At 40.2% G+C, this 14,891-nt stretch overlaps 1 protein-coding gene across 11 annotated transcripts in view; it reads left to right on the top strand.

Annotated features, from left to right (window-relative positions):
• EPB41L2 (erythrocyte membrane protein band 4.1 like 2) overlaps positions 1-14,891 on the top strand; it is a 219,662-nt gene that overhangs the window by 121,077 nt on the left and 83,694 nt on the right. For all 11 annotated transcript variants that reach the window (XR_007152353.1, XM_047859846.1, XM_047859844.1 and 8 more), the window contains exon 4: positions 11,681-11,785. Coding sequence is in view for 10 of the 11 variants with exons in the window: in XM_047859846.1 (XP_047715802.1) it covers positions 11,681-11,785 (105 nt within the window). In the remaining variant the exon portion in view is untranslated. The remainder of the gene's footprint in view (positions 1-11,680; positions 11,786-14,891) is intronic.

Genomic DNA, 14,891 nt, shown 5'->3' with positions numbered 1-14,891 from the left:
TGTTCATGTCCACAACATGCAGAATTGCTCAGCAATCAATCCTAACCCCGTGAATCCTGTGTAATGGAAAAGAAATAGAAATCTTATAATGACCTGTGAGGCTCCCCCCCACCTTCCCTTTTGTAGCCTGGTCTTGAATACTATATAAGAAAAATTTCTTCCACTTATGGTGATTTATAAGAAACCTACACGCTACATAATCTTGATAATGTATGTTTATTTCTTTGTGGATGTACATATACACAGTTTTCCTGATCACTAATGAAAAAGTTTTTCAAACTTTTCAACTACTCAGAGTAAGAAAGATACATATGTGTGTCTCTATACATGTATGTGCATATTTGTACTCACTTTCTGTATAGATGTATATATATTTTTATATAATATGCATGTCTTTTTGAGTAGTTGGAAAAATGTTTTCAAATTTAATTCTTATTAATCAGGGAAACTTAAAAATCTTTATTATAAATGGCTCATTTATTTCTGGAATTAAATTTTCAATACACACACAATAATTGGATATAGTGTCTTCCTTTTTGTTGTTTTTTTAAATTTTTTTTATGTTTTTATTTTTGAGAGAAAGACAGCATGAGGGGGGAGGGGCAGAGAGAGAGAGAGGGAGACAGAGAATGGGAAGCAGGCTCCGGGCTCTGAGCTGTCAGCACAGAGCCCAACACGGGGCTAGAACTCACAAACCGCCAGATCATGACCTGAGCCGAAGTTGGATGCTTAACCGACTGAGCCACCCAGGCACCCCTTTTTGTTGGGGTTTCAGTGAACTTTGGGAGAGAGGTGTATTGACACCTCACCCAGATTGGTAGGGAAAGAACGATCTGGTAAATGATGGCCTTAGACTATATGAGACTCTCTCTTTACTCTTCTGTATGGTTTTCTTTTATTTCCTCCATGGCCTGACAATGTATCTGTTGTTGTGTTTGCTCTTTGCATACCTTTCTTTCCTTGGCCTTTTATATTTGCATAGTGTAGTTTAGAGCTAGTGCAAAATACATGGTTCGAGGGGTGTAATGTATGCATTGCATTGTGCACTTCCCAGCACTCTGTCCTCGGCACACAATAACTACAGTGTGGAGGGGCCTACACGGAGACCGTGATGGTGCTTTATAAAACGCCAGTGGTGTTGGCATCCACTGCAATCTGCCGGGTAAGCAGTTGCACAAATTCCTCTAAGTTGAGAGGCCTCCAGAAATGTCATGTTTTGGCCTCAATAGTGAATGCCACAAATAACAGACAGGCACGGGGGACTTTGCTCAGCTTCTCAGATTCCAGTCTGTCTTTCTTCAGCTGGGTCTGCTGTAGATTGCCTTTCTTTTTTTTTTCTTTTTTTTTTATTTCAGTCCTTGACTAACATATTTTAAACCCATCTAAAATGTCTTTCCCGCCCCCCCACCCCCCTCTTTTGGAGCTCTCTAATATATTATGTAGTCTTTTAAATATGGAAAAAAAATCTGATACCTGGAAGGTAGACAAAAGGACTTTTTTTTGTTTAATTTTTCAGCCCAGTGATTTTATATTTCTGGTCTGTGCTGTAAGTGGGGTTAGGGAGAGGCAGACAGGGAAAAAGAGATTGTAAAGCTTGTTGGCATTTAATATAGAAAGTAAGATTTTTTTTGGAGTGTGGTTGGCAAGTTTTATGGTTTTAGTGGTTTAACTAACTCGGTGCTAATAGAGTAGCAATCGACACAGTTCATAGTCTGTAAAGATTCTAGTGGTAGAAGGGATACAAAGCAAAGGCATGCTCTCGCTTAGCAAGAGGAAGTAACGGTGAAACTGATGTCTTTGTGAAGTAATGTAAAGGGTCTATAAAACCCCCCTGCCTCCTTCTGCATAAAGGTGGGGCATGGCCTGCTCTTAAGAGAAAGAGAGGCAGATTGACTTCTGCTTTTGTCATTTCTCTGGTTCCCAAGAAGTATTTGGAAATGCTCTAATTACTAACGAAGAGTTTAAGTACAATGTAGAATTGTGAAAATGAAATGTAGGTCTGTGGCTGTTCTTCTCCCAGAATGTAGTTGGCAGTGTGTGTTTGGTTTAGCTCCTTGAATATCTATGGGTGGTAGTCCATGAGCTAGATCCAGGAGATTGCATAAGACTGCTAGCCAGAGGCTTGAATTCTAGACTCCGCTCGGCCAACTTTTTGGCTGGCATCATGGCACGAAGCCATTCCATCCAATGGATATATTTTGACCTACTAGTGAGCTAGTTACTCAATGAAATGCTGCCCTAGAAGATGTTAAAGTAAGACATACTTTTGCTTAAAGAATTCAGTCTCCAAAAGTAATATCAAAAGGAGTAGAATATAAGAATAAGTACCGTAGATGTGTAACAAAGTGCTTGAAGGAGAAAGGTAACTATCGGGAGATTAGATTTTATGGGGAAAGAGAATTTGGAGATTTTTCTAGAGGTAGTGTTTCAACAGTTGGAAATAAATCAGGTTAAAAAAGAAATTTGAGGGGCACCTGGGTGGCTCAGTCGGTTAAGCGTCCGACTTCAGCTCAGATCATGATCTCACAGTCTGTGAGTTCGAACCCTGCATCGGGCTCTGTGCTGACAGCTCAGAGCCTGGAGCCTGCTTCGGATGCTGTGTCTCCCTCTCTCTCTCTCTGCCCCTCCCCTGCTCATGCTCTCTCTCTGTCTCAAAAACATTAATAAAAAAAAAAAAAGAGGAAAGAAATTTGAGAGTATGTCTTGGCAAGTCCACGGTCCTCGTTATCTGGGGCAATACCCCCAAAGTGCTATGACAGGTACTTGTACTGGTGTTTTAAGTGCACATAGTAAAACAAAATATCTGTATTTTCTGCTTGGTTAACAAATGTATACTTGTAGTCCTTTCATGAAATAGAATTCAAATTGTTTATAAAAAAGTCAAAACAATGATAATAGGAGGAAGTTGCCTTCCTGGATGATACTGAGTGCTAATGTTTATGGATATCACAAGTAGGAATTGTGTTCTTCAAAAGAAATTCAGGAAATCAGACTGAAAAGTTAAATAGGTTAAACTCTGCAACCTTAGTTTTCTCATTTGTGAAATGAGACTGGATGAAATAAGTGTGAAAGCTCTTTAATCATATGTAAAATCAATTAGTTTTAGGGCAGCTCAGAAAGGTCCTGTGATTTCAGCTGCCTTTGAATGAATCCATATAAAGTGCCAAATATTTTATTAAGCATTTTAAATACACCTCATTTAATTATCACTATTATACAGCAAGTGGTTATATTTGATTTTTATTTATTTAATTTTGTTTTATTTTGGGGAGAGAATGAGGGGTCGAGCCGGGTAGGGGCAGAGGCAGAGGGAGAGAGAGAATCGTAAGCAGGTTCAACATTCAGCACATAGCCTGGCACAGGGCTCAATTTCAGGACCCTCACATTGTGACCTCAGCTGAAATCAAGTGTCGAGCGCTTAACCGAAAGAGCCACCCAGACCCCCCAGAAGTATTTGTATTTGAAAGAGAGGAAACTGAGGCATAGCAAAGTTAAGTAACTTGCCTCGGGTTACCTAGCTCTTAAGAAGTGGGGCTGTTGTTCAAATCCAGGTCACTGGCATTTTACTGCAGTATTTTTTCTCAATACAGTTGAGAATCAGTGATTCTAACGAAAGAGATGGTACACACTGGAATCTGGAGGGGAGAAGGAACAGTTTCAACTGGCATACCACCCCACGTCTTTCCGTGTTACCGTTATGAATTGTGTCTTGGTTCCTTTCCCCTGAATCGTGAGCATTATTTGTGGAGTGTGACACAAAGTGATCAGTGTGAAGGCAAAGAGAAGTTGTGAGCCACTGGGTCATACCGCTATGGGCAAGTTTGATTGAAGAGGAGCACTCATAAGAAGCGTGTATTTTGTTTGCCTTTTTGAATTAGCTTCCACAAGCGGATCCGTTGTAGGTTTCTTAAGAGTAACTTCTCTGGGTTTTCTGTTAGTTTTCTTACAATCAATCCTTATTCCTTAGCTCCTGTTTCTTTCCCTCTTGTCTTGGTGGCTTTACTATATTTATTATTTTTAAAAAAGAATGTCAAAACCTTTTGAATGTTAATTAATCAGAATAATAAAATAATGGAATAACGTGATTATAGAGTAATGGATTTCATTTTATGTGGCTCGAGATCCGTGGAGTTTTCTTAATTTGAGAGTTTTAGCACTAATCAACTATTACGTCTTTTACATAGGCAAGATGCCTATTGCCTCTTATTCTCCGTATTGGTTTCAATTAGAATTTTTTTTTTTAAAGATTTTATTTTTAAGTAATCTCTGTACCCAACATGTGGCTTGAACTCACAACCCTGAGATCAAGGGCTATGTGCTCCACTGTGAGCCTGCCAGTTGCCCCTTCATGCCCCTTCAGTTAGAATTCTGATGAAATACATGTAGACCTCCTCATTCTGTCTTCCATGTCTGAAATTCTTTCATATTTTCCATCTTTCTTTGTTCCATTCTGGTTACGTTTTTCAGATCCATCTTGAGGTTCACTGGTTTTCTCTTTAACTGTGCCAAAATCTGCCCATTTGGATTATAATCTATCGTTACAGGTTTTATTTCTAGTTATTCTGTTTGGTTCTTTTCAGAATCTGCTTTTTGATAGTTTATATTTTGTAATATTTCTTTAAACATGTGAAACATACTTATTTTGTGTTCTGTACCTGATAATTCCATTATCTACAGTATATGAAGATCTGATTCTGATATTGCATCTAATAATAATAGTGATTGGTTTCTTTGTATGTGTTTTGATTTTTTGATTATATTTGTTGGGATTTTTTTTTTTTTTTAACCTCTGGGAATAATCATTTGCTTCAGCCAGACAGCTAGATGCATCCAATTCTGAACCAGTTTAAACCAAATTCTCTTTTTTTGGCATTTTTGAATCAACAAGGTAATGGGTGAACTTTTTTTTTTTTTAAGTTTAATAAATCATTCTAATAGTAATAAAAAATTTTAATGCCATTCTCCAAAACCTGCTTGAGGGCCAGATCATGGTAATCTTTTTTTCCCGCATTTCTTGAGATAAATGGTCTGGAGAACAGTAGTTCTGATATGGAGTAAGTTAGTAAGTGTTGTATTAAAATATGACTGTGCTTTATTTAGCCAAATAATTTTGGGGAACATCAGGTTGAATGATGGGAAACACGTTTTTTTCACCATAGAACTTCCCAGGGTATCTTACATGCAAATAGGAAGCTGCATGCCTAGTAGTTATGTACAATAAGCAGAATTTTCCTTATCCTATTCTCACTCCCCTTCTGACGGATGTGGGTATATACATGGGACATCTCATGGGACTAGTGAGACCAATGGAACATGCTTGGCAACTAGAGGTCTACATCCTGATACCCTTGGCTTCTGCTGATTGCCTTCTCACTATCTTCACCTCAGTGTTGATACCACTCTGCTGGAGAACCGTGTACATGCGTGCGCGTGCATCTTGTATTTAAACTCCCGAGGGAAGATGCGATTGTATTTGGTTAACCTTTATGCCCAGAGTAAGACATTGTCTTTGAGTAGAGCTGGTTATTGGATGAAGCTATCTCCAGGGCCATCGGCTATGTCCTCTGGACCAGGGAGCTAGTTATCTCTAAAGGCATAGATTCACAGGACTTGGTTTTCCCTTGGGAGATTTCTTTTTTTATTTTTTTCTGTCATTTGACTGTAAAGTTCCCAAGACCATCTATGTCTTATTTATCATTGTTTTCATGATGTCTTAACATAGGAACTAATACGTATTAGATGCTGGATCAGAATATGTTGAGCCTTTTAGCCTGGCAAGCTCTTGCAGTCATGTGCGAGTGGGACTGTATAACTGGCAGGCAAACTGCATGGCTTGTCTCTTATGGATGGGTTACTTTTTTCATCTTCCTATAGTCTCCAGTGTCACTTGAATAGAAACTGGCCGCATCAGACTCTATAAACATCCAAAGGGGAAATTAAGTTCTTCCGAATATGCTGTTTCTCTGCCTTGAAAGAAATCATTTACTTTAAGATTCATTTCAGATGCTATAGTCTTGGTAAAGCTGTGGTATTTCTCAGACCCTGTTACTCATCTGTTCTTGGTGTTTCCATAGCACTTTGCACATGCATCTTTTAGTACGTGTCTCACGATATTTTTACATTCTTGCTTTTCCAGCCAGATGTTGAGTTCGTTAAGGGTGGAGATGCTGAATGGAATCTTAAGTAATACGTGTATGCAGTTAAGATCTAATCAAGCATTTAAAATCTGTTTCCTAGAGAAGGGAAGGAGAGCATAGCAGAGAAGCAATCTGAGCATCTAGAAGATACTCTGATGTTTGTTAGATGTGGGCTAGTGAAAGAACAGTTTGTGACAGGATTCAGCTGATGGAGGAAGGCACTTGGTTTGGCACTTTGATGTGTACTGTCTCATTGGGTTAACTTGACCCTCACAGTGAGCTGTGGGATACCTATGACTTCCTTTTACAGTTAAGGAGACTATCTGATTTGCCTATTGTCTCACTTGTCTAGTAATAGTAAAGTGCCTACAAGGTGTTGATGAGGGAGGGACTAGGTCTGACTCCAGCCCCTGTGTGGATGCCCCTCATTCCCCGCCCCATGCTGCCCAGCACACTGATGCCAAATTGTGGTGGTGAGCTTTGTGGATGTTTTTGCTCTTAATCTTCTAGGGGAATTCTGTCCATGAGAGCACGTTTCTATTTTTGAAATGGAAACCAGTGAGAAAGTATGATTTATTAATAAAAATGCACTTTAAGCCAGTGTTGGAATAGGTTTCCTCTTTGAACAGAGGTATGTATTCATAGACATTAGTTGTCTTAAGTTTGGGAAATTTTATCTGGTTAAAGGACAACTTATATTAGCGCTTTTTGAGTTTTTTGGCATCTTTCTAAATAAGAAGATAATTTCTGCTTTATAGTAAATAAAATGTCTTTTGTGAGTCCTTTATTAGAAATGCATAGAGGATGGTGTTCAAGTAGATAGATGTGGCAGGAGCTATAGTAGTTTGTTTGCTTTGTTATCTCTGATAAGGAAAGTTCCTAATTTCAAAGTGGGTGCTGAAATTGTAGCTATGGTCAGTCACTGGGAGCCTGAGTAGGTTAAATATCACCTCGTTAAAATAAGTATGTTACATATAGTACACCATAATGTTTTTCCAGTTGATTCAAGAAGTATCTTATGACCACCTATTATGATGGGCCATTTTCTACCCCCTACAGATTCAGAAGTGAACAATGTTGTTGAAGTTCACGTCAGAGAAAGTGAATTCTATCTTATTTATTACCTTTAAAATATTCATTGCTGTTATTTGCAACCATATCTCCTCCTGGACCGTGATTTCACTGCACATTTAAGAAAGCCAGCTGTCTGCTTTGCCTTCCCTTCTCCTCATAAAGTTACTGTAAAATACCTCCAAACTCAAAGTTTTAATTATATAGGTTAATAATTGCATGTAGATCAAATAATGAAATTGAGAAGCTTTCATTTTAAAAGCTTAAGCCAAAATCCCATGTAAGTGAAACTAATCACTTTTCATGTTACAAAACTCTCCAGCTTTTAACAATAGGAGCCAATACTGATGAAGCACTATGTGCCACATATACTGTTCTAAGCTCTCTGTATTACAATTTTTAGTACTCCAGTCTGTGGTGGATTTTATTCCCTTGTTTCACAGATGTGCCAAGTAAGGCAAATAGAAGTGAAGTATCTTGTCCCTGGTCACATAATTTGTTAGTAATGGAAATGAATGTAAAACTTTGGCATTTGGAATCCAGAGTTCAGTACACTTCCTTAGTATACTCTATTAGTATGTACTTTGAATATACAGACATAGACACATATACGTATTTTAAATGTCCTTAGTACTTTCCTGAATCTTTAGTGATACAATGAAGGTACAGTGCTTGCTGTGTTGAAATAATCTGTGTTGCTTTCACCTTCTTTCCCCTGCTATTTAGTATAATTCTGTGTATTCATTTTATTTTATTTTTATTTTTTTACTGCTTTCCACTCACAGAGTCTCCCTTAGGATCTCTTGAAGGGCTGGTTTAGTGGTCATGAACTCCTTAGTTTTTGTTTGTCTGGGAAAGCCTTTATCTCTCCTATTCTGAATGACCGCCTTGCTGGATAAAGGAGTCTTGGCTGCAGATTTTTCCTATTCAGCACATTGAATGTTTCCTGCCACTCCCTTCTGGCCTGCCAAGTGTCGGTGGACAGGTCTGCCACCACCCTTATGTGTCTACCCTTGTAGGTTAAGGCCTGTTTGTCCCTAACTGCTTTCAGAATTCTCGATTTTTGTATTGTGTTCTTCTATTTTGTCAGTTTGGCTAAGTTTCTGTCTTTTGCGTGTTTTTTTTTAAATTTTTTTTTAACGTTTATTTATTTTTGAGACAGAGAGAGACAGAGCATGAACGGGGGAGGGTCAGAGAGAGAGGGAGACATAGAATCGGAAGCAGGCTCCAGGCTCTGAGCTGTCAACACAGAGCCCAACGCGGGGCTCGAACTCACGGACCGCGAGATCGTGACCTGAGCTGAAGTCGGACGCTCAACCGACTGAGCCACCCAGGCGCCCCTATCTTTTGCGTGTTTTAATAGCTTGTTCTGTGTCCCGCACCTGCGAGCACTATTACATTAAAAAGGCGTCATACACCGTTCAGGGCCTGGCACTTCGGGAAGTGTTTTTGGTGTATGTTGTGTGCACCCTGTTGTTGCGTTTTGGCTGCTCAGTCCCACTGGTCAGTCCTCTGGAAAACTGCTTGCCTGTAGTGGTGGAGTGTTTGGACTTTCAACCAGGTGTGCTTTGATTTGTTCATTGAAGACACCCTGGAAAAAGAAAAAGGTAAGGGGAATCCTGATCCCATAAAAAGAGAAAAATGAAAGGGGGGGATGGGGGGGAAGAAGACCAAACAGAGAATCAAAAAAACTATAATGCTAAATCCAGAGAAAGAGAAAGGAAAATAAAGGGTAGAAAAGGTGTAAAAAGAATAAAAAATGCCTGATTGAACAAATGTACACACACACACACACACACACACACACACACACACACATATGTATATTTGGTATTAGTATATATAATTCACCAAAAACAAATCCAAAATTATGAGCCTGGTTCCAAAAGAGAAAAAGAGGAGGGTAGAAACAAAAAGACAAAGAAAAATTAAAAAAAAAAACAACAACACAGCTATTGGTCTCTGGGGCCGTGGCTGTGCTGGTCTGGAGGAGAGGCGGTCTGGTACGGTCAGTGTCAATCTTACTTGGGTAGATGTGCAGTTACCAGGCACGGAAGGGCAGGTTTGGTATAAGCGGGTCTCGCCTCCACGGGGGGACTGCCGTGTTGCTCCCTGAAGCCCCACCTTTGGTGATGGGGAGAAAAATGACGACCCCCCCAATCTCTGCTCCCCAGACCAGGTGTCTCAAACCACGCTGTTCAGGCAGCCCTCACAGAATAGGTCGACTTGCCCTACTCCGCTCTCTCCCACGCACTCAGCTGGGATTCAAAACCCAGTGTCTTCAAGAGCCCTGCACCTCACAGAGCCTGCTCTGGGGTAGCGCCACTCTGCCCTGATGATAAAGGCCTTTGGCTCGGGCCTGCAAAGTCTTTTGTCCCTGGGGGACACAGTGCTTGAGGAAAGGGACTGTTCTCCCCCAGGGTGCCCCTGAGATCCTACTGCGCCCCAGGGTTGGCTCCTTCTGCCCCCAGGTGCGTGCACAGGGCTCTGGCTTCAGTCTGGAGAAAGTTGTGCACTTTAGAAACCTCCGAGGTTCAGCTCCTAAGGCTGTTTGCAAAATAGAAACTGGCACTCACCGTATTTCTCGTCCCCCAGTCTGTGGTCTGGAGAGGTTTGCCTCTTGTGCTAACTGGATACTGCAATTTCACAGTCCCTCTCTCTTTCTCTTTCTCTCTAGTCTCTCCACAGAAGGAGTTCCCTACCCTCCATACCCGTGCCAATTTATCTCCCCCAGTTTTCACATACATGCACCTCTGTCCCACCAAGCAGTCTCACTCCACCTGTGGAGATTGTTCTGCCACTGCACAGATTGACTTCCTGGATGTCTCAAGTGATCTGACCCGGTTACAGCTGTGTTTGAGGGACAAGGAAAATCCTTGTCCCCTTATATCTCTGCCATCTTAGCTCTGCTCCCCTCTTTTTAAAAGAAACATTACTATAAAACATTTAATAATGAAAGTTCCAGATCCTCCTTTGCATGTCTCTCAGGCATGAGTTTTCCACCTCTGCTCCCACAAAGAGAAGGAAGAAAGGTTAGAGGAGAGAAAAACAGACCCTTGCATTGAGTTTCTGAAGACCGTCTTTTGAAACTCCTTATCAGAGTTGTACTCATTTGAAATTAAAATGTCTTTTATTCCATTTTTGTTCTGTTTTTAAATATTTATTTGGGGAGAGAGGGAGAGAGAGAATCCCAAGCTCTGCTGCGATCACAGAGCCCAGTGTGGGGCTTGATCTGATGAACTGTGAGGTCATGATCTAAGCCAAAATCAAGAGTTGGACGCTTAACAAACTGAGCATCTGGGTGCCCCTCTTATTCCATTTTTAAAGATAAATGTGTGGGATACCTCAGTTTCCACATAGTGGGTTAACTAATAAGTATCTATTTTGATGGCATTAGGGCATTCATCTTGAGAATGAAAAAGTCTGAGGGCGTGTTCAGTTTTCACTTGTAGTCCAGGGGCCAGCTTCTGTCTATGCAGGGGATGGAGGGGCGTGTGTGACCTGACCTCGCAGTTTGAGTGTTCCCAGGGGTCTGCGTTTTCATTGGAAATGAGTCACCACTTTGTTTTGCCATTGATTAGACTATGAGTTTTTCTTCTGTGCCTGTCCAAGGCTTTTACATCTCTGGATAGCAGCTTCTTAAACAAAATACATCAAACTACTTAAGACAAAATACATCCTTAGAGACTACTGATTTTATTCTCCTAGTTCCATTCCCTTGTATCTTAAAATATTGTTCTGAAGAGTGTCCTGTCATTCTTGAGAAAAAGCATAGCTTGAATTGAAAAATAATTTTTTTTTTCTATTCTACGAATTGTGCAACAAAAAAGCCTAAGTACTGATGGGATAAATCATGTTAGGATCCACTGAAGAATAGGGCTAAATGATTTTCCTGGGGGAGTATATTTCACAAATATAAGCCACCTTGAGGAATTTTGAGGGAGGCAGTTTGGACGTGTTTTTGTACTACTTTATTTTTAAGTTTACTTATTTTAGAGAGAGAGCACAAGTGGGAGAGGGGCAGAGGGAGAGAGAGAGGGAGACACAGAATCCAAAACAGGCTTCAGGCTCTGAGCTGACAGAGAGCCTGACACAGGGCTCAAACACATAAACTGCGAGATCATGACCTGAGCCCAAGTTGGATGCTTAATCGACTAAGCCACCCAGGTGTCTCTGTTTTTGTACTATTATAAAAATAAGTGAACTCCTGGCATCTTACTTTTTGATTCTGTTTTATATTTTCATAGAGTAGCAAGTAAAGCATTTGATCACGCTTTCATTTTAGAATGTATGCCTTGTGTAGGGAGGAGGAAGAATTCTAAAGTGAAAAGGTTATTAATCACTCTTGTATTATAAGAGATTAGAAAACAAATATATTATGCTAAATATTATCTGATGTGAAGTCCTTTATTTGTAGTACTCATGGAATCTTTAGTGCTTGAAAAGTAAAGATGTCATTTCTTTTCCCTCAGAAATGTGCGAAGGGACAAGTGTTATTTGACAAAGTGTGCGAACATCTCAATCTCTTGGAAAAGGACTATTTTGGACTTTTATTTCAGGAAAGCCCTGAACAGAAAGTAAGTGAAATGATTTCAAGTTTGTTTGTTTCTTCTTAGGAAAATACTGTGTTTTTTTCCTCAAGTGGTATAAAATTTTAGCTTTAAAATAATTTATTTTGACACATTTTATATTGTAGAAATTTGCTAAATACTAAAACCTTGTATAGAGAGAATCACCTATAACTTTTTGCCACTGTGTGAGTGTATATGCTTTTCCACTAATACTATAAGCAGACAGAATGGGATGTCTCATCCTGTGTTAATTATTAGAGACTAAAAGAACTGATTTAAAATGTTTTATGTTGAATTTTTAGCTCTTGAATTCACCTGTATGCTGGGAGTTAAGCATGCCTAAAACAGGGAAGGAAGCATCTTAGAAGGAACGTACTTACCTGGAGGCTGGGGAGAGAGCGTTTGCCTTGCTGTACAGACTGTGGTGCCCATGTGGAGTGAATGTGTTCCTTGCCCTGTTTTGGATTACTGAGGGCAAAAAAGGAGGTGGTGCCCATCTGGACACAGGTTGGGTAGATATGAGCTGCCAGGACCCAGTGCAAATCTGCCTGACATCAAGTGTGTTGAGATTGCTGTGCTCCAAGAGTTTCCCAAGACACTAAGCAGGAGCATCAGAATCCTTTAAATGCTTAATGCCAATTCCAGGGACCGTCAGGACTTTTCAGTTTCATATGTGAATTAAAGAGAGAGATATTAATTCATTCTGGCAATTAACCAGAATTAACCTGCAGCCTTCTGTCTTAGTCAATTTAGGCATTTCTAACAAAGTACCATAGACTGAGTGGTTGAGAAACAACACCGGAAGGCTGGGCAGTCCACGATCAAGATACCAGCAGGTTCTGTGTCTGGTGACGGCCCACTTCTTGGTTCATAAAGGTAGTGCCTTCTGTAACCTCACATGGCAGAAGGGACAGGCAGCTCTCTGAGCCTCTTTTATAAGGATGCTACTCCCATCCATGAGGGTTCCACCTTCATGATCTCATCACCTCCTAAAGACTCCACCTCCAAATACTATCACATTGGGGATTAGGTCTCAAGGTATGAGTGGGGGAGGGGAGGACAAACATTCAGTCTCTAGCACTTTCCTCATTGTCAAGAAAGGACTGTTCCTTCTCTACTTCACTTTGACTAATGGTAGAGAAGATACTTGCGTGTAGGAGTGAAGAGTAAAGGTTTGGTCCTCTGGCATCCTAGAGCGAAGCCCTCTCAAGTCTGTTAGATTGTGCCTGTGGACAGACTCACTGTGATCATTCTGTCTGAGGATGCCCGGAGCGTTTGGTCACAGTCAAAGGAGGTACTTTCCAGCATCTGACATTTTACATCACAGTCAATAGAACACAACATAGTAGATGAACATAGGCTGTGAAGTTATTTGCCCACATGCTGTCATTGTTTTATGTCCTGGTAATGAAATACAGGGTACTAAGGGTGATAATTATCTATAAATTAAAGTTTCTCAATTGGCTTAGTTTTTATAGTCTTGATACCTAATTCGTTTAATTCCACATTTAAGCCAAAGACTATTACATTGGATGCCTGCCTACAGAATAGTATGTGAGTATTCTTACTAGAATTCTGTTTAGAATACTTTTTTCAGAAGTAATAACAAATTAGATATTCAACTAAATAAACTAGTTGCTCTTTTTAGACTTGAAATTAAAAGTGGTCTTGATAATGTTTCCAACCATGGGCCTTCTGCTGGTCCGCCAAGCTATAAAAGAGAAAGTGATGGGAATTGGCTATCATTATCCACTTTTTCTGAGACTACATATGGGGAGATTCATAAAAGCATTTAAGCCGTGTGGAAAAAGGGAAACCATTTAGCATGTTGTAAAATATGCAGAAAAACACGTTCTGTTAGTAGAAACAGGATATGCTACATAAAGACATCTGGTATGTCTGCAACACTAGATTTACATAAGAAAGAGTGGTATTTAGCTAGGATTCACTAGTTTTTATTTTTACAACTTCCAATATATGTGTCTAATCCATATCTTTGACCTGAATCTTCGACTCCTATTTAGCTGCCTACTGGACACTGCACTGCAGTCCATTGTCTCCAAGCAAGCTGGCATCTGCCCCTTAAACTTCATCTGTTCCCTGAAGAGTTAGGTAGAGATTCCTTCCACCTCCTTCCACCTCCTTCCATTGCTTATCAGTCAAAAAGCTCTGTCTTTTCTACCCACTAACATCCTTCTCTTGGTTCTCTCTGTCCACAGTTTTGCTTTGGTTTAGGTCCCTGTCCTCTCTTGCTTTGACCATTTTGTTAGCCTCCTATGTGGATTAACTGCCTGGCCCCAGGCCCCTATGGTGATGCTTCCTTCACAGTGCTGCTAGATTGAGTTCTCTGAAGTGCACATTGGATCTTGACTCTCCCTGGCGTAACACCATTTACTGGATACAACCTAATCCTCTTAGTATGGCTTACAAGGCTCCACTTTCGTTTCATTTTCCAGTAACCTCTCACATATGGTCTGGATTCAGTCCACACTAGATTTCTCTCCTAACAGGAGCCTTGTTGGTCCATACTATATCTGCTTGAACATATTATTCTTTACCTTTGGAATGCCCTTCCCATTCTTTTTTGTATCTGAGTGCTTACTTAACATTTAAGTATCCTGCCCTATGAGAGTTTCCTTGACCATTTACTACCACCATCCCTCCAGCTCCCAACTCAAGGGGAGTTGATGTTTCTTCCATCTGTTATCTAGACATTCAGCACAAACCTTATTTATATCAGTCTTTCTTACTGTTACTCTAGGAACTTCTTGAGGGCAGAGACCATACTTTTTTATCTTTGTGGCCTCCGTCTATCTAGACATTAACAAATATCTATTAAATAGTGACTTTGTGCCATCTCACGCCCATTAGTGTGGCCACCAGCAAGAAAACAAAAGAAGAGTTAGTGAGGATATGAAGAAATTGGAATCCTTGAGCACTGGTGGTGGGAATGTAAAATGGTGCAGCTATAATGGAAAATAGTACAGAGGTTACTCAAAATATTAGAAATTATATCATCTAGCAATCCCACTTCTGGGTGTATATCCAAAAGTATTGAAAGTAGCAGCTTGAAGAGATATTTGCACACGCATGTTCATTGTGACATTACTCA

The sequence above is a fragment of the Prionailurus viverrinus genome, chromosome B2, assembly GCF_022837055.1.
Source record: "Prionailurus viverrinus isolate Anna chromosome B2, UM_Priviv_1.0, whole genome shotgun sequence".
In the NCBI taxonomy this organism is placed as follows: Eukaryota; Metazoa; Chordata; class Mammalia; order Carnivora; family Felidae; genus Prionailurus; species Prionailurus viverrinus.
Note: the sequence above shows the minus strand (reverse complement) of the source record. Positions and strands in the feature narration are given on the sequence as shown.